A 20483-nucleotide genomic window follows, 5' to 3' on the forward strand; every position below is an offset into this window, starting at 1 on the left:
GCAGGCGCACAAAGACACAGACAAAGGTTCCATGGAGAAACGCTGTAGCCTTAGCAACATCCTTATCTGACCAGTCCAGGTCAACGCTGCTTGTAAAAATGGGAAAAGCAGTGTGATTTATGGAACGGCACAGAAAGCTACGGTTGGAGTCAGTGATAGGCGCTGCTCACCCAAAGCTGTTTCAATACACAGACACCAATCATGGCTGATAACCTGGGCTGTGTCTCCCTGTTGCTCTTTGGGGAGGAGACAATAGCTGTGCCCTAAGGCTAATTAACGGGCTCACTCTGTATGTGCGTACTCACAGAAATGCAGATTAACCACCACCCCCCCTCCCCACCTCCCCTCCTGCCCAGTCACACCCCTCCTCTCCCTTCTGCTCTCACCTTCCAAACCTCCCTTCAGATCCACCCCTCTCTCCTCCCTCTCTTCTTGGCTCCGTGGCTGGGCTGCATGCTCACTGTCCCCAAAACATGATTAACCAATCAGCCCTATGGGAATTTCTTCACCCAGCTAGCGTCAGCTACATCTGTGTCTGTCATGGAGGACAGTAGTATTAGCAGGGATCAAGCATCATCTGTTTTCCTCACTGCCACAGACACTGACTGAGATCCAACTTCACTGAGAGGGAGTGAGCGTCACCAGCCAGTCCACAGCAGTTCAGGGGGAAAGTTCACCCCTCTCTCTCTCTCTCTCTCTCTCTCTCTCTCTCTCTCTCTCTCTCTCTCTCTCTCTCCTCATCAGAAACCTTCCTCTACTCCTCTAGAGCATTGGTTAGTTCACAAATAACAAAGTAAGGATACCATGCAACATGTGGATCATTTTTTTCCTTGGACTGCTACGTTGACTGATTTCTCTACAGTTTTTCTCTCCGAAGAGATATCCTCTCCTCTGTTGTCAACGTCTGAGCGGTGACAACTAAAGCCTTCTGTTTCCCGACATACAATATTACTCTACACTCTGGGATCTATATATCTGGATTTCTGTAGCATGTTGGGATTCTGTCAGTTAGATTTCTCATCCGCTGTGACCTCATCCTCATCCTCTTTCCCAGGGTTGTGATTACACTTTTCAGCCCTGAGATTAACCTTGAGAGTTCAGAGCAAAACAAAGGGATTAAATATGAACTGGGAGAATCTATCTTCACACATCAAGAAGATCCTGCTGTCACACTGAAGGCAACGGGGCTTGGCCGCTTGGATAGTGAAAGTCAACTGTGAGTATGTGTCTGTGGCTTGCTCTGCTTTTTCTAGAGAAACACAAGTGATTCTTCTGGGAGTTTTATATGCACAGAAGTTTGACCTCTATAAAGGCGAGCGGAAACTGCTGAGAGCATGTCTGAGAGGTCTTAGCATGTATATTTAATGCATCCTTTTACCTTCATGAAAGGAGCAGTTAGGTGGTCCTCAAACAGAGAGAAAGAATTACAGTGGAAAAGGAGCAGGCAGTCACGTAGGGTAACTGTATCAAATAGCAGCACACACATTTAGGTTTCTACAGTGAATCACTGATGAATTACATACAGACAGCTTTCCTGAGTAGGTAGCAGCTCTTGGAAAAGTCCTACCTCTATCTCAGGTCACGTTTATACACAAGTACTGTACGTCTCTATACCTTGCTCTCACGTCACATTTCTATACATTTACTTAATTTTCCTCCCCATTCATCACTTTTAATCTTCCTCTTCCTCCATCACTATATTCTCCTCTGACAGCCGACTGTGCACTCCACCCCCTGTACATCCCATATATACATATATATATATCCCTGACCTCTCTCCCAGTATGTATCCTTCTGTTTATTTTCTCAAAATCTTATTCTCCCTTTCCTTATTATCATGTTTTCTTCATCTTCCTCCCTCCTCCAGTCTTGCTTCCTTTCACATCCCTCTGGCTCTTTGTAGCTTTCTTATTCTCTTCTAATTAACCAACTCTCCTCCCCCTATCTCTCCTTTCCCTGTGTCTCTTTATCTCTCATTGTTCCCCGGAGGCAGGGGACAGGTGCAGAAAAAAAGCAAATGAAGAGAATAACACTAAAGCCCTAGAACTTGTTATCTTGTAACTCAACAGAACAATGATAACATTTCATTTGAATTTAGTACACAGTGGAATTGTCTCCAAACGGTCCCAAGAAATCTAGCTACTGTACAACTGACTGTGGGCTGTCTCTCATCCTAAGGTTACACTCCTCTACCACTCAAAACCATTAAATCTTTATTTTACCCATTAAAGGGGCTATGTGACCCTTCCAGCCCTTGATCCCCTGCTCTGCTCTTTGACTGAATGAAAATGACAAAAAAGGATTAAGCAGTGGAGCGTGATTTTAACGAGTCCTTGCAGAGCCCTCAAACTTGGTGGAGCGTTAAAGAAATGTGTTGAGGCACAAGGCTATCAAATATTCAGGGATAGGTTGCCACAAAACAGGAAGGATCTGCCAAGCTTGGAGACATGACAAATGCGACAGTGGTAGTGGTAAAGACCTTGGAGCCTCACATATGGGAACAAAAAGAACCTCAATGTTATTACGAGGCAATTAGGAATCATGTCTGGTGAGAAGTCAAGGCTTTCTACAAGACTGTAAATCACCAGAACCAGAGTTCACTAGAGTTGCTATAGGGGAGAAAGGGTTAAGTTGAGCCAAAGGAGAAAGTTAACCCACCCTTGTTTCTAGGAAACCACACACAAAATAGATAATTTGACCAAATATTTAGGAAGAGGTCAGGAGTCTGTGAAGGAAGAAACCACATGGAAAAAGTGGTAAGCCACTGGGCAAAAACTGATTGAATCAATGTTGTTTCCACATAATTTCAACAAATAAATTCAATGATATGACATTGAATCAACATGGAAAACTGATTGGATTTTCTAAAAGTAATCAACATAGGGGAATTTCGTATTTTTTTTTCATCCAACTTTTAACCTAAATCCAATGTCATGGTGAAATGTTTTGCTGATTTCATGTTGAATTCACATTAGTTGACAACTCAACCAAATGTAAATCAAAAATAAACATTGATCTGATGTCTGTGCCCAGTGCGAAGCAACATAGGTCAAATTAATTTACTGTGTTAGAAGATTCATGATGCTTATATCTAAACCAAAGCAGATCATTTTATGATTGTTCTATACATCAGTTGGGTTCTCTATAAGCTTAAATATGAGGGTAAGTTGAGCCAATGGCAAGTTGAGCATATTTAAGTGTTTTCTTCCCAGTTGCAAAGCAAGGCATTTTCGCTGGGATATGAGGTAACGACTAGGCCTGGCCTATGTTCAAAGTGTAAAAAAAAATACAAAGTGTTTGTTAGGTGTTAAGCCTGTGTTAAAATATGCTTAACCCTTGGCCTACTATTTCTGCAGCCCCTAGGTTATCTAATTAACATAATGAAACATCCCCATCAAAATCTGTCTGTTTAAGCCAGAGATATGCGTTTTGCATGGGCTACGTCTCAATCCACCGCATCCACCGATATCGCCTTTCCGCATTTGCAGTGAAAGTAGCAGAGCTAGAGCTATGTTTGTCAGACCATGAGACATCCTGAAAATCCGACTTCTCATGAAAACATCTCTAGCGTCAGAAAGGTTTGACCTATAAACTATTATGGCCACTCCATTGAGAGATGGGACTCTCACAAACATGATAGTGTTCTCCATTTTGCTCCAGGACGTCCCACAAGACTCATCTGAAGTCTGTACAGCCTCTTCTGACAACTTCTGTCTGTACAGTCCAAACGGTTTGGGCTACACACTAATATGACCCCTCTGTGGAAATTAAGGGGATGAATACAGTACATGTAAATATATATATATATATATATATATATATATTCCTGATATTTCATACATCTCTCAGATATAGGGGACAGAAACTTCAGAACAAACTTCTTTTAGATTTTTTGGGGAACTATCTGTTGTTGCTTGTAGTGAATCTGTTATTCGATGCATTTCTATTGGCTAATAGCAATAATGCCAAATTCAATGTTTCATCCCCCCCAAAAATGATTTAAAAAATTGATACCTTTGGAGGTCTTAAAATTCAAACTCGAATAGCTAAATGATCCTTGGTATGACCATTTTAAAACAATTCTACATGTTAGTTTAGAACTTTTTTTGCACAAGCTATATTTTCGTCACACTTTATTTTGATAGGCCAGATAGTCCATCTGTAGATGCTTTACAGACGGTCATACTATCAACAAACTACCTGTTGATAAGCAACTGCATACTAAGGTGAAGGTTAGGGTTAGGTTTAGAATAACGGGTTAGGGTTAAGGTTAGGGTTGGGGGTAGGGTTAGGTTTAGGATATGGGTTAAGGTTAAGGTTAGGGTTAGGAATAGTAGATAGTTGAAATGTTACTGATAGTCTGTAAGTAGTCTGTAGAGCATGATGGACTATCAGATGGACTATCTAAATAAAGTGTTACCGTGTTTTCAAAATTGTAATGTTTACATGAATTTGGATTATTTCCAGGGATAGACAGCATCCTGAAATATATGTAGATATATTTGTTAGAAAGAATACTATATTTCGCTTGATGGAGTGATGCCGAATGTAAAAAAAAAAAAATCTAAATTTACCCCACTCTCCCCTGTTAGGCAACACCTGCAAGTATAGGATTCATCTATTACTGTATTTAATAATGGATTTCATAGCCTACGTGTTTGTCAGTTCTAGTGACTTTTTGGCAGCCATTACACCTGGTTGAAAATGACCTTAGAGAAGTTGCCAGTAAGCATAAATACTCTAAAGGAAACCTCAGCAGAAGAGGTTGTAGAACTCAAAAGGTCTACAAAACAACTGTAATCTTGTAATTTGCCCTGGGGGGTGCTGTTGTGGTACAAAGTTATGAACAATATCACAAGGGCATTATGAACAATAGAACAATAGAGAATTCTATGTCCCCTTACACGCAAACCCTACAGATCGTATTGAGTGAATTGTATGCATCAAGGTTGGATTACTAAAAAGGAGAGGGGCTAATAGTCTCTGGTAATGATAGCTTCACAGAACCCCTATCCCAATTTGCTGATTTTTTTCATTACAAAGTTGATTCCTTCCCTCCCAGCATTCTTGGGCGACACCCCTGATGTGCTAAAGTTCCTTGAGAACGTCAAAGTTTAATCTAATGATATACTTGTAACTATGGATGTTTAAAGTCTTTACACAAACATTCCCCATGCAGGAGGCCTATCCCACTTTAGATACAAACCCTTGAAGATCTGCTGACCCCTTCTGGTTTTGATTTGACATGATCCGAAATTGCATTATCTATTAACTTACTTTCAATATGCTGGCTCGTTTTACCTCCAACGCCAGTGAATAGCGATGGGAGCGCCAAATTATGCTCTTTTGTTTATGGGTTTCTGGGAAGAAAAAATCATTAACAATGCTGTATCTAACCCGTTCTTTTCTAATATTGTCATGTGGCACCTATATATTGATGATATTCTAGTAGTCAGGTGGGCACAGAAAAGGATTTGAGTAGATTTTTGTTGTATGAGGATATGCCGAGGAATATTGGTGTCAAGTTCAAACAGAGTGAGCCGGACGCCAGTTCGAGTTCTGGAAGTGAAATGGAAGGGGTAGAAGGCGTTGTGAGGAGCTCAGAGCCTGAGCCTTGCATTGATAGACATGGTTGTGATAAAGATACATTTGGTCCAGTGGGAGTGAGATTTTTGAAGAGGGTGATCCATGGGTGGTTTCAGGTTACGTGGAAAAGATGGTGAGTGCTGTTGAGTCGGTGAAGGTAACCCGTAATAAGGGTGCAATAATATTGTGAGGAAATTGTTACAGAGAGGCACTTTGGATCGACTGCTTAGACTGCGTCGAGCCAAAGGGTCTGAATGAACAGCTCTCGTTGTCATATTTTTTGTAAATACGTTCTTCTTTGTTTATTACTATGTCTTTTGTTATTCAAGTGGAATGTATGTGTAGGAATCTTGAATGATGATCATACTCTTGTTTGAATAACCGGTGTAGTTGCTACTACAACTGACAGTATTGACATGTTTGAGTGACATGAAGAGCGGGACACTCCCCTGTAAGGGTATATATGTGCCTCCCAACCTTTTCCTATGGAAGTCTCTGATGAAGGTGATTCATGCCGAAACATAAACCTATTGTTTGTCCCGTCAATAAATCTATCAGATTTACGCAGCAACAGAGCACTCCCTTTTCCAGTTGAAGTATCCTGGGGTAAGGGATGATAGTCACCAGTTGAAGTATCCTGGGGTAAGGGATGATAGTCACCAATTGAAGTATCCTGGGGTAAGGGATGATAGTCACCAGTTGAAGTATCCTGGGGTAAGGGATGATAGTCACCAGTTGAAGTATCCTGGGGTAATGGATGATAGTCACCAGTTGAAGTATCCTGGTGTAAGGGATGATAGTCACCAGTTGAAGTATCCTGGGGTAATGGATGATAGTCACCAGTTGAAATATCCTGGGGTAATGGATGATAGTCACCAGTTGAAGTATCCTGGGGTAATGGATGATAGTCACCAGTTGAAATATCCTGGGGTAATGGATGATAGTCACCAGTTGAAGTATCCTGGGGTAAGGAATGTCTTTTGGGATTTTCAAGTCCCTCAGCCGAGCACCTGATTGCCCCTTTTTCGTATAAGCTGGGCTGAAGCGTGTTTGGGCATACCTACCCATATTTCATACATCAACAATAAGGTCAGCAGATGCAAACTGTGAGTATGTTGTCCTGTGAGTATCTTCAGCAGACAGTCAGTATGGTCATGAGTATCTTCAGCAGACAGTCAGTATGGTCATGAGTATCATCAGCAGACAGTCAGTATGGTCATGAGTATCATCAGCAGACAGTCAGTATGGTCATGAGTTATGAGTATCTTCAGCAGACTGTCAGTATGGTCATGACTCATGTGTATCATCAGCAGACAGTCAGTATGGTCATGAGTATCATCAGCAGACAGTCAGTATGGTCATGAGTATCATCAGCAGACTGTCAGTATGGTCATGAGTATCATCAGCAGACTGTCAGTATGGTCATGAGTATCATCAGCAGACTGTCAGTATGGTTATGAGTATCATCTGCAGACAGTCAGTATGGTCATGACTCACGAGTACCATCAGCAGACAGTCAGTATGGTCATGAGTATCATCAGCAGACAGTCAGTATGGTCATGACTCATGTGTATCATCAGCAGACAGTCAGTATGGTCATGAGTTATGAGTATCATCAGCAGACAGTCAGTATGGTCATGACTCATGTGTATCATCAGCAGACAGTCAGTATGGGCATAAGTATCATCAGCAGACAGTCAGTATGGTCATGAGTATCATCAGCAGACAGTCAGTATGGTCATGAGTTATGAGTATTTTCAACAGACCGTCAGTATGGTCTTGAGTATCTTCAGCAGACGGTCAGTATGGTCGTGACTCATGAGTATCATCAGCAGACAGTCAGTATGGTCATGACTTATGACTATCTTCAACAGACCGTCAGTATGGTCATGAGTATCATCAGCAGACAGTCAGTATGGTCGTGACTCATGAGTATCATCAGCAGACAGCAGACAGCTATTGTCATATCCATCAAACTGATCATAAAATGAATGTAATAATAATACTTAGCATCTCTCGTCTGAATGGAAATGCCATTACAAAGTTTGTCATCACAGTTGTAAAAAGACACTTAGCGTGCTGGAGGGGAAAATTAGCACCCACTGAAGGTAATTCAATGGTACATTAGGAGATAGATAATGCATAATAGCTATAAATGATTGGTATGAAACAAATGTGAAAAGATTGATGAAAACCTTGTCAACCAGCTAGTATGTACCATCACAGCGTGTAGATGGCTTTAGAGGACTGATTTATCTTAAGCATGAGGTTAATAATCCAGAAAACTGTACCTGATATTTGTCTCTTTGCCAATATAATCCCCCTCTACCCACTATACCACAACCAGCCTCAAGGGAAGCCTGTCATAGGTCCCCCTGCAGAATGTAAGATACTGTAGCCAGGAACCTTAAGCATGGGTCACTGGACCGACTTGAGGCATGCAGAATGCACTGTGCCAAAGAGCCTTAGGCTGCTCTCCAGAGCGTGCACACAGAACAACATACACGTGCACTCTCTCTCCCCCTGTCTCTCCCTCTGTCTCTCTCTCTCTCTCTCACACACACACACACACACACACAAACACACCCTCATCCCCATTCACTTTTAGCTTTACCCAAGCACACAAACATGAGCAGCGCTGCAGTGCAGGGAAAGGTTAAACATGACTCTGAGGAGTGGTCAGTGCCGGTGTGTGTGGAGACCAGTGGACAGAGAAGCCATGGCAGTGGAAGGCTGATGGCTGACTACCAATGGACTTGGGTAATTTCAATTTGCGCTACGGATTGAATCTAGCCCTTAGAATCCATGTCACTTTCAGGTTTTATTGTGATTGTAGTTCAGCTAAAACTCATACACACTAATGCAAAGATAAAGAAGGCAGCCAAATCCATAAAAATACACAAATACTGTATACAGTTCAAATATATGTAGCCAGGCCTCCTGAGTTGTGCAGCAGTCTAAGGCACTGCATCGCAGTGCTAGCTGTGCCGCTAGAGATCCTGGTTCGAGTCCAGGCTCTGTCGCAGCCGGCCGTGACCTGGGAGACCCATGGGGTGGCACACAATTGGCCCAGCGTCGTCCGGGTTAGGGGAGGGTTTGGTCGTCAGGGATGTTCTTGTCCAATTGGGCACTAGCGACTCCTGTGGCGGGCCGGGCGCAATGCACTCTGACAGGCATGGGTTTGAATCTGGCCCTTTGACTCATGGAGGAAGAGGGTTAATTCTGTGTTACAGGGTTAAAACAGAATCAACTCAAAGGTTAACAGTTTAGACATTTCATTGCTTTTTTTTACTTCATATTAATCATCTCCAGCACCACCCCAACATATGTTAAAATGGCTCGTTTCTATATTTTGCAGTAAAACATATAGAAGAAGATAAGTGTTTCCAATAATACCCTAAACCAATTAGTAGGCAATTAGTAGACAATTAGTAGGCAATTAGTAGACAACGCCTATTCATAATTGGTAAAATCACATGATGCAGGCCGATGATGTCAATGGAAACATTATCCTCTATGTTTCTTTTGCTATAAAACACAGAAAAGTGCAATTTTCACATACTGTATGTTGATGTTAGGGTGGCGCTGGAGATGATTAATATGAAATTGAAAACCTTTTAAATTCCCCTTTAAGGTTAGGGTTATGGTTTGGGGAAGGCTTAAAACAAAACAAAAGAACGCGCCTATGTATCATCAGTATTCATAGTATTCTTAGTGTTTGCTCGAGCATTGTGAACTGTCCCCAAGCTTTGAACTGCTGGTGTTACTCTGACCATTATGACTCATGTTGGGTGAAAATTCATCTTGGTTAACCCAGAACTAAAGTCTCACGTAATTGTTCAGATTCTCGATTAAGCGCTGGGTTCATCGTGTTAAGAGAAGAGATAGAATGAGGATCAGAACCGGAACAGAGAGCCCCACCCTCTCTCTTTGCAAGTTACGGACAAGTCTATGGGCCAAATGCCACCTCCTGTTCCCAAATTCTAAAGATGCTAACACCTGCAAAATTGTCATTTGTCCAAAGCACTGGAAGTAATGGTCCTCGTTATTTCACGCATCCTGTTGTATCATGACAGATCTACAGTACCATGTATGTTTACGTAGTCTGTCCACGAGAGACTAGGGGGAAATGGAAGTTGTGTGTGCTTGCCTTGTTCAAGCCCCTCTCAAGATGCTCTTCCTCCTCGATTGCTTACACAATATTTGTGGAATGGAACAATGCTTTTCTTTGGCCCTACTATGTTGAGCCTCATGTGCCGTGTGCTTGTGTGTACCTGAATATAGTACGTGCATGTATTTTTTGCCTGAGTGCGTGTGTGTATATTTAAGCATGAGAGACAGTCATTGGTGAGTCAGAGACTGAGCTCGAGAACGCCTTGTCACTCAAGTGTCCATGCATAGTAGTTATAATTAATGAATCCACTTCTTGGCATGAAACTCGCTGACTGAGAGAGTGGCCTGGCCTATGTCTCCAGACCTTTTTACTGTAAGAGGAGAACAAGCTTTTACTGGAGACCCTCAGTCTACTAGACAAGGGCTTACACCTCAAGCACACATATTCCCTTTCGTCAGGTAGAAGCACCATTTTTGAGTGAGGCCAGTTAGGTTACTTTGAACTTGATCATTTCTGCAATTTTGCCTTATGATCAAATCAAAGGTGTGTTTCTTCCAGAGCAAGCAGTTAATGGCAAATGAGAGGGTTGGAGAGAGGGAGACTTATAGATTGAAGGAGAAATGAAGAGAGGGAGAGAGAGAGAGACTGATAGATTGAAGGAGAAATAAAGAGAGGGAGAGAGAGAGACTGATAGATTGAAGGAGAAATAAAGAGAGGGAGAGAGAGACTGATAGATTGAAGGAGAAATAAAGAGAGGGAGAGAGAGAGAGACTGATAGATTGAAGGAGAAATAAAGAGAGGGAGAGAGAGAGAGACTGATAGATTGAAGGAGAAATAAAGAGAGGGAGAGAGAGAGAGAGAGAGAGAGACTGATAGATTGAAGGAGAAATAAAGAGAGGGTGAGAGAGAGAGAGAGAGAGAGAGAGAGAGAGAGAGAGAGAGAGAGAGAGAACTGATAGATTGAAGGAGAAATAAAGAGAGGGTGAGAGAGAGAGAGAGAGAGAGAGAGAGAGAGAGAGAGAGAGAGAGAGAGAGAGAGAGAGAGCTGATAGATTGAAGGAGAAATAAAGAGAGGGAGAGAGGAGACTGATAGATTGAAGGAGAAATAAAGAGAGAGAGAGAGAGAGAGAGAGAGAGAGACCGATAGATTGAAGGAGAAATAAAGAGAGGGTGAGAGAGAGAGAGAGAGAGAGAGAGAGAGAGAGAGAGAGAGAGAGAGAGAGAGAGAGAGAGAGAGAGAGAGAGAGAGAGAGAAAGACCGATAGATTGAAGGAGAAATAAAGAGAGGGAGAGAGGAGACTGATAGATTGAAGGAGAAATAAAGAGATGGAGAGAGAGAGAGAGAGAGAGAGAGAGAGAGAGAGAGAGAGAGAGAGAGAGAGAGAGAGAGAGACCGATAGATTGAAGGAGAAATAAAGAGAGGGTGAGAGAGAGAGAGAGAGAGAGAGAGAGAGAGAGAGAGAGAGAGAGAGAGAGAGAGAGAGAGAGAGAGAGAGAGAGAGAGAGAGAGACTGATAGATTGAAGGAGAAATAAAGAGAGAGAGAGAGAGAGAGAGACTGATAGATTGGAGAAATAATAAGAGAGAGAGAGAGAGAGACTGATAGATTGAAGGAGAAATAATAAGAGGGAGAGAGAGAGACTGATAGATTGAAGGAGAAATAATAAGAGGGAGGCAGATTAGTTCATCATCTAAAGGGACAGTACAGAAGAAGAAAAACAGCTGTCAAGTGAAACCTGGGCTCTCCAGTGCTGTGATGTTGATTATGTGAGTGATATAAAATGTCACAGTAATAAGCTGAAGGGCGATCCAAGGGCTCGCTGAGCCTCCCTGTGGTGAGTGGAATGTCATTTGTGTGGACCTCAGGCTGCCATGGTGTGCCAACAGAATACCAATGAGTGGAGAAGTTACTCAGAAGTATAGGTCACGATAGGGTCAACATACTACTGGTAGATGAACTGACAGAGAGTATAGATTCATCTTCCAAGGCTAAGAGGATAACAGATAAGTTATTCAGGTATCCAGGATCAGAAATGGAGGATGTGATAGTCTATCATAATAGTTATTCTGAGACAGCAAAGCTAAAATTGAGACAGCAAGTTAAGCAAGATATCGCTCACCATACTTCGTCTTATGTAATGAACTGTCAATGTTTCCATTGTTACAACTTACTGCAGGACTCAAAATGTATTTGAAGAGCATCTGGTGTATGACACAAAGATCTCTCAGTAGACTGATGATGCAGATGTTTTGAGGAAGGGAACGACTAAGCAAGTGTCTACTTTATGGATGATAATGTGAATCCTTCCATTACTGAGTGATCCCATTGATCCTAAGTATCATGGACAAGGTGTACAGTGGATATCCATTTAACAAGGCCCTAAGCTCACCATCTGTGATGCCACCTTCATCCCCTCTCAAGAAAATGGACATTACCCATGTTGGATGTTCTCCAGCAACACTGGGTTAGCAATGAGATGACCTGGGACATTGCATATTTAGGCTCATGGCACAGGTTGGCAATGGCACATGCTAAAAACGCTACCATCCTGATCTCCCATTAGATGTATTTTCATGGTAGTAGACACAGTCAACCCTATACACTGAGTATACAAACATTAAGAACACCTGCTCTTTCCATTACATTGACTGACCAGGTGAATCCAGGTGAAAGCAATGATCCTTATTGATGTCACTTCAATGGTAGTAGGTGCCAGGCGCACCAGTTTGAGTCAAGAACTGCAACGTTGCTGTGTTTTTCACACTCAACTGGAAGGTGTTCCTAATGTTTGGTATACTCAGTGTAGATCAAATATGACTCACTAAATGTTGCTCACATCTCTCTTAACAACACCATTTCTTCATCTCAATATTATTACAGATGTGGTTTTCTTTTCCTTCCTACGGTATTGCCAAGAACAAAATGAAATGAAAGGAGAAACGATTGCTGTCAGATGTGACAGAGAAACACAGGGAAGAATAAATGATAGCAATCACTCCGATCATTATTTCATTCCACAGTCTCTAAGGGTGCTGTTCCATTGACATAATGCCTGAGTTCATGATCATTACACTGAATAACCTGTCAGGAAGAAATAGGCAATGTTGAAATGAGCACTTGAAGTTCCTGTCTCCAGGGCTAGATGTAGGACTCTGTTTTAACCCAATTGGTTAGAATCGAATCCAAGGTTGCATGTTCAATTACCATGGAGGCCATTTGACATATGACACTTCAGAATCTGTAGGTCACTTTGGAGAAAAAGTGTTAAGTGTAAAGGACAATTCTGGTAGCCTAGTAGCCTGTAATTTGTTGCTAATTTACAATCTACTTAATCACAAACCATAACAGTCTTGACATTAAAATAAAATCCCAGTCAGCCCATTCAGAAGCAGAGTGGAGAGTCTGAAGCCAGGAAAACAGATAGAAAAATAGAGACCAAGACATTGGGATTCAGCACCGCCATAGTGATCTGAGGTGGATTCATCTCATAAAGGTGTGTGGAGAAAGGCCCAGGTTTAATTGTGTTTTATCAATCCCGGTCAGTACATATGGCACACTAAGTGTCCCAAGAGCTGGGATGCTGCTCTTCTTTCAGCTGGGTAAACTCAGCCAGGAGGCAGAGAAAACACCTGATAAAACCCCCGCCTCGCCAGACAATTCAAACAACCTCTGGGACAGAAATGTCATGGCCATCTTTTGTCCGTTTGTTGATTGTTCCATCAGTACAAAGCTGAAGCACATTTTATTTATCTCCACAGATATTAGTGTTCGTCATTCAGAATCAGAAGCAATCACTTCATCGTCACCCTGGTTACAGAGAGCCACTGAGATAATACTGTGACATCTATATCCATTTAATACAGACAAGAAACATGCTTGCTGATATTGATGAGCAACGGACTAGTTATTTTAATGACCTGGATTTAAAAAGTGTCATTTGGCTAGACTGCCTACAATGACCCATGTGTCAATCTGCTAAGCCTCTTTGTCTGCTAATGTACCTCTGTAGTGTAACAAACTGTCCGTGAGAGACCTCAATACAGACACTTATTCATACATACTAGATGAAGACACAAGAACTAGAGCAAAAGAGACCTGAGTGCTTATATGACCTAATGGCCCTAAAATGTTCATACAGACATTCATGTGTGACACAGCTCTACCTGAGCTTTTTTGCAGCAAAAATAGAATCATACACTTTAATATGACACAGCACAAACATGCATACTTTTTAGGTGGTGTTATCACATTATTTACATTGAGGTCTTAAGCTGTCTAGACAAGATGTTTTGCAAGGTGCATGGACCCCATCTCTGGCCAGTGTGAGCATTGGTGCCCTACTTACTACTGGACTCACATGGGGATGATTGTTGATTATTATTGCCATCTAGTGACTATTTGTGGCACTACCCTTTCTTTTATATACTGTACATGGAGTTTGACTTTTTGCATGAAAAGATCACTTGTAAACTGCATTTGTTATTTTATTAACTCACTTTATTTGTTCTTCTTTCTAGGATATCCTACTCAAGATGGCATACCAAACAGATTACTCTCTCATAGCCATACCACTCATACCACAATAAGGACAACGTTAGAGAAACAACATGGAAGGTGGGGGAATACAGAACTTATCCATAAATGGCAATGCATCAGACATACACCCTGTCACACACAGTCTATGGGAGGTCATAACCATAGCAACTGTGTCGGCCATCGTGAGCCTGATTACGATAGTGGGGAACGTTTTGGTGATGCTGTCGTTTAAGGTAAACAGCCAGCTGAAGACAGTCAACAACTACTATCTGCTGAGTTTGGCTGTAGCTGACCTCATTATAGGTGTGTTCTCTATGAACCTCTACACCTCCTACATACTGATGGGATACTGGGCACTGGGGAGTGTGGCTTGTGACCTCTGGTTGGCTTTGGACTACGTGGCCAGTAATGCGTCAGTGATGAACCTGCTGGTAATCAGTTTTGACCGGTACTTCTCCATCACCAGACCCCTGACCTACAGAGCCAAGCGCACCCCCAAACGGGCTGGGGTCATGATAGGCATGGCCTGGCTGGTGTCCCTCATCCTGTGGGCCCCTCCCATACTGTGCTGGCAGTATTTTGTGGGGAAAAGGACAGTCCCTGAAAGGCAGTGTCAGATCCAGTTCTTCTCGGAGCCAGTGATAACATTTGGGACAGCCATTGCTGCGTTTTACATCCCAGTGTCAATCATGACCATCCTGTACTGTCGGATCTACAAGGAGACGGAACGTCGCACCAAGGACCTCGCTGAGCTCCAGGGCATCAACAGTTCCACAGACGCTGGTGTCACCAAGCCCCAGAAAACCATAATCAGATCCTGCTTCAACTGCAAGCAGCTCAACTCTGCCTCCCGGGACAGAACCCAGGCCTCCTGGTCCTCCTCCAACAGGAGCAATGCAGCCAAATCAGCAGCAGCCACCAACGACGAGTGGTCCAAGAGTGACCAGCTGACCACCTTCAACAGCTACGCCTCCTCGGAGGACGAGGAGCGGCCCGTGTCCCCGGGGGTCTTCCAGCCCACCTGCCGGAACCAGGAGTGTAGGCAGAGCACGGGTGCAGCGGGCTGTGTTAAAGAACAGCTCAGCAGTTATGAGGAGAACAACTTCTTCCACACGCCACCAAAGACCAACTCCCAGAAGAGCAAGAAGTGTGTGTCCTACAAGTTTAAACCAGTTCCCAAAGACACTACCAGCGGTGCCCAGCAAAGCAAGAACGGGGACACTAACATGGCCCCATCATCTTTCTCTTCAGCCGACTCCATGAGTGCCCCACCCTCCACCTCCTCCTCCAAGCCAATAGACACCACTCTGAAGATCCAGCTGACCAAGAGGAAGAGGATGGTGCTGATTAAGGAGAGGAAGGCTGCCCAGACTCTCAGTGCTATCCTGCTGGCCTTTATCCTGACGTGGACACCATACAACATCATGGTGCTCATCTCCACCTTCTGCTCTGACTGTATCCCTGTGTCTCTCTGGCACCTGGGCTACTGGCTGTGCTATGTCAACAGTACAGTCAACCCAATGTGCTACGCCCTCTGTAACAAGACCTTCCAGAAGACCTTCCGCATGCTGCTGCTCTGTCAGTGGAAGAAGAAGAGAGTGGAAGAGAAACTTTACTGGTACGGGCAAAACCCTGTAGTGAGCAGCAAGCTAACATGAGCCATTCACACCTTCCTTACAGAGGAATGAGTATGAAGACTATATGACTCGATAGATGTGGAAATATTTCTGTCAGTATTTGAGTTATGTCTACAAGTAGGGTGTGTCAAAAGTACAAAGGTTAGAGACAAGACTCTAGTTTGTCAATGGTATTGTTCTTTAATCAATACCTTGATCACTGCTCACAAGGAATACAAAAGTGTTTGATAATCTTGCCCCAAATGCTGATACTGTACACCAATACATAATTGAAAATGTAAATATCAAAAATAACCCAACATGCACAAAAAAGTTTGAGATATTTCATAGAAAAACATGTTCTGAATGTTTTCTAGGCATGATGTTAGACTACATTGTGTTTATTTTAAGGGCTATCACAGTTCTTGACTTGATTTCAGAGTGAGCTGGATAACAAACGATTGTACACTCTGATCATCAAAGCCTTGTTCACATGTACCATGGACTTTTGTCATATACTAATAATCAAACATTCAACCGCCAATCTTTCCACCAATACGCAAGCACAAACACGTATACAGTACAAATGTATTCATCCCTCAGTCCAAATGAATCCAGACACCACAGAAACAGAGGGGAAGAGATTTGATTAAAGTAAATGCTGAGGTTGCAGTATCAAATTCTATTAACGATTAGTCTTACTCTTGACTCAGCAGCTTTAATGTGCACATAAACTGTGTAAAACACGTGATTTCATGCAATAGTTCATGGGACACTTCCGCATAAAGTATACACCTGACAAAGTACTTGTCAGATAAGGATTAGCCTTTAATCAATCATAGTGGGTTCAGTTCAGGCCCAAGGATGGGATCATATCAGGGAGTGATTTAATCTGTCCAGGGTCACTATAAGTCACTCAGTACAGTAACAGCCCTCAACATTTACATCCATACTGAGTGGGAGACAGTAGGGTTTGATTCATGCACTGTTCTGTGTCATGTATTAATTAGAATGTGTTTAACGTCTGTCTGTACTCAGGAGACAGGCTTTTGTTTTGGTCATTCTGTGCTGCACTGTATAATTCTCATGTCCCCATTGCTAGACATTACATTTACACAATTTCAATTGACCAGGACCATCAAAAAACTTTCAAATCTAGTTATTTTATCAAATGTGTTATCAGAAAATATACTGTAAACTTACTGGATTGAATCTTATGTTGATCCAGTATATCTTGTTTTTTTGTGCCAACAACCAACACATTCGTCCAGTGATATTAGGTGAGTGAGTGAGTAAATAAATACAGCAAAAGTGGTTTTACACGTGTAATAAGCTATGATATCATGACCACAAAATGTGGTCTGTGATCATTTAGACATACAGAAAACTGCACATGCAATTCTGGAGGAAAGGTAGAGGGGAGATTTAAGCGTATGAAGTCCCCCCAAAAAATATTGCTTTTTTAATTACTTTAAAAAAATGTGTGACAAATCAGTTGATACTGAACTGTTTTCTTTATAGCATTTTGTGATCATATGTCTCTATGTACTTCTGAATTAAATGTGTTGAACTATTGTCTCTATTACGTAAATAATGTTTTGAGAACCACTGCATTAGAATAACCACAGATGGTATGGATCAACCTAATCTCTAGACAACAGACTCACAGTTCATCCTTCTTACAGTTCCCAGTGTGGACCACCTTTACTGTGTCTGAGGGCTTTACCATCATCCAGGCGTATTTACACAGGTGCTCTTTGTTGCAGTCCTTCTGCCAGTAGATCACGTTCCTGCGGTTGAGGTTGGCTCCAGCACAGGCGTCGTACCACCAGCCCCCTCCCGCCACACCCTGGAACTCCAGCTTAGCACAGTTTTGGAAGTAGTTGTCGTTGTCTCGGTCCTTGGTGGTAAACCTCTGGTTGTCATGCAGGTAGTTCTCTGTGTCCTGGGTGAGAGCGTCTAAGGCAGAGCCCTGGAACAGACCAAGACGCAGCCTGAACCCAGACCGCTCGTCCTCCACCATGAAAGGGTCATACTCGCCAATCTTGGCGACAGCATCTTTGTCCACCAGCTTGACCCCCAGCTTGTAGCGTCCTGGCCCTCGGGTGAGATGGTGGAGGTGTTCGTTCCCCAGCCAGTGGTCACCATTCAGCACCCCGAAACCCTGCTTGTATTCGACCCAGGTGCGGTCGAAGTCCACGCTGCTGTTAACTGTGATGTGCTGCACTACAGTCCAACCACCATCTTGCATGGCACAGTAGGCCAGGATGGGGTAGTCACCTGGCTGAATCAAGTACACTCCATCTCTGGCCGGACTCCCTGAACCCATCAACATCTCATAGCAGTCCCTGGGGTACTCTGAAGGGTGAAATAGCAACAAACTGAATTAACACCCACAATACGCAAATTGCACAAAGGGTTGAAGAGTAACATGAGTTCAAGTTGATTAAATCAAAGCAGATAATCTGGATTTATTTTTCTAATCATTGTGTACACCTATTCAAGGTATTGTACGATCACGGACCACGATGATTAACCTGCCACTCCTTATCTTATCATCAATGGGCTAATCTTCATGACTTTTGGCAGTTTCATAATCCATGGGATTTCACCGTGTCCATGACAAGCGTAGTCAAACCTTGATGCTCTAATGTAGCATCTCTGCTGTTTAGTCTGACAAAAGTGTGTCACTACAATACACTACTGTTCTCAGCAGCAGGTAAGAAATGTGAAAGAAGTTTATAGACACACTGTTGTCAAGTATGAAGTGTAGAAGGGTCAGTAAGTAATTCGGGCTAGGCTTTTGCATTTGAACTACCTCCAGAATTACAGAGACTCAAAACAAATGGGTTTGTCTATCAGCAAAGATATGATACTTCAAGCACCACACAAAGGGCTATTAAAACAATTTGAAGCCCAAATTAAATCCCACTGAAACGACACATGACAACTACAGAAACGGCCATAAGTCCTACTGTAGAATCCTTTCTACATTATGTTGGTAATTCCATTCCATTAATATAATACAGTAATGTCATCCATACCTTTCATTCCCTGGTTGAGGACCATCTTGTGCTCTTCAGAGGTCAGGAGATGGGTGTTCTCAGCTACCAGGTGTTTAGTGTGTACTCCCATCAGACTGACCACCAGTGCTGCTGTTATTGCCACTGTCCATGTCCCAAAACTCTGCATCTTCTAACGGGAAGTTCCTTCAGGGTGAACAGACATGTGGATTAAATTGACCATACATACATACAATGCAATTTCTCCAACAGTTGTGTTACGCCCATTCAAGAGATACATGTATTTGACAATTTCATACATGGACAAAAATCTGTAATTTTTTAATACAATGTCTAGAACAGGTACTTTAAGAACAATGAATCTTACTGAAATGTTGTAAAGAATTAACACTTACCTTCACTGTTACTGTTCCACTGTGTGTGTGTGTGTGTGTGTGTGCTGCGCTCTGTGACCATAAACCGTTATACACACATTGTACTTTGATAGCACTATATGGAGAGAGAGAGAGAGAGAGAGAGAGAGAGAGAGAGAGAGAGAGCAAACAAGGCCACCCAGGCTGCCAACCAGTCCACTGAGGTGCAGTCCCTTCCACACAGCCTCTACAGGCCAGTCACGACTGGACTTCAGCCTCAGCTTCACGTCACAATAGGAAACACCATGGGTTAAAGCAACCTTCAACGTATCTGTGTCAAGTGAGATGGTTGCCTAATATCTCACCTTCTGAACACTTCCCCCACTGCTGGGAAGAAGAGATTGTAACCTTTGTCTTGGTGTTGCAATGTCAGTTTGTTTTAGCTGATCTAGTGGAACAACAAACAAAGACAACTTTTAAAACTGGCATCCCCTAAATGTGTTCCCCCATCCTCACACATACTGTATCACCATGTCCCTGTTATATACAAAGATAGTCATAAACAAAGCCCATAAATGATAAGGCCTAAACAACTTATCTTCATGATGAATCAAACAGCGAATTTAAACTATGTCTGGAGGACCTGTACACTAACACAACACATACTGTAGATGTACCTTATGAATAGGGCCAGGAATATTTTCTAACCATGTGACCTGACCAAGAAAAACTCCAGGCATTATTTATACTCTGGGTCCTAGTTATGGGCTCTAACTAGGGCTTGGAGTATTTCAATAGCCTGACTAAACAGAAATGACACCTTCAGCAGTGGCGGTTGCTATTAACCGGAGTGCCAAGTCTAGGTCCAAGAGAATTCTAAACAGCTTCTACCCCCAAGCCATAAGACTCCTGAACATCTAGTCAAATGGTTACCCAGAACCCACAACCCTGGCGTTGCAAGTGCCATGTTCTAACAACTGAGCCACACAGGATAACCTTTTATGGCTGACATTTTTATATCTAAATAATTTATTTGTTTACAATAAAACAAGTACCATTTTAATGAACTAAATACAACTTCAAATGGTTCACTACTGTAACCAGACAGTTCTATGCACTTTCATCCTTTGGATTAATGTTGTGTCATTGAGGTGAAATCATGATAGCGTTGTGCTGATATCAAATTCTAATTAAATTAAAATGCTTTAAAGATCCAATGCAGCCATTTTTATCTCAATATCAAATCATTTATGGG

At 42.5% G+C, this 20483-nt stretch overlaps 2 protein-coding genes across 2 annotated transcripts; one reads left to right on the forward strand and one right to left on the reverse strand.

Annotated features, from left to right (window-relative positions):
- Positions 1-742: 742 nt before the first annotated feature.
- LOC106587421 (muscarinic acetylcholine receptor M5) lies at positions 743-16864 on the forward strand. Its single transcript, XM_014175837.2, has 2 exons — positions 743-1216; positions 14218-16864. Exon 2 carries the CDS (start codon positions 14308-14310, stop codon positions 15892-15894), a length of 1587 nt encoding a protein of 528 aa, XP_014031312.1. The 5' UTR covers positions 743-1216; positions 14218-14307; the 3' UTR covers positions 15895-16864.
- On the reverse strand, positions 16034-19659 carry zgc:194887 (fibrinogen-related domain-containing protein). The gene is made up of 3 exons (XM_014175955.2): positions 19271-19659; positions 18897-19061; positions 16034-18210 (listed from the first exon to the last, which is right to left on the reverse strand). The coding sequence occupies exons 2-3, from the start codon at positions 19042-19044 to the stop codon at positions 17516-17518; spliced, it is 843 nt and encodes a 280-aa protein (XP_014031430.1). The 5' UTR covers positions 19045-19061; positions 19271-19659; the 3' UTR covers positions 16034-17515.
- Positions 19660-20483: the final 824 nt, after the last annotated feature.

This window comes from Salmo salar, chromosome ssa01, assembly GCF_905237065.1.
Source record: "Salmo salar chromosome ssa01, Ssal_v3.1, whole genome shotgun sequence".
In the NCBI taxonomy this organism is placed as follows: Eukaryota; Metazoa; Chordata; class Actinopteri; order Salmoniformes; family Salmonidae; genus Salmo; species Salmo salar.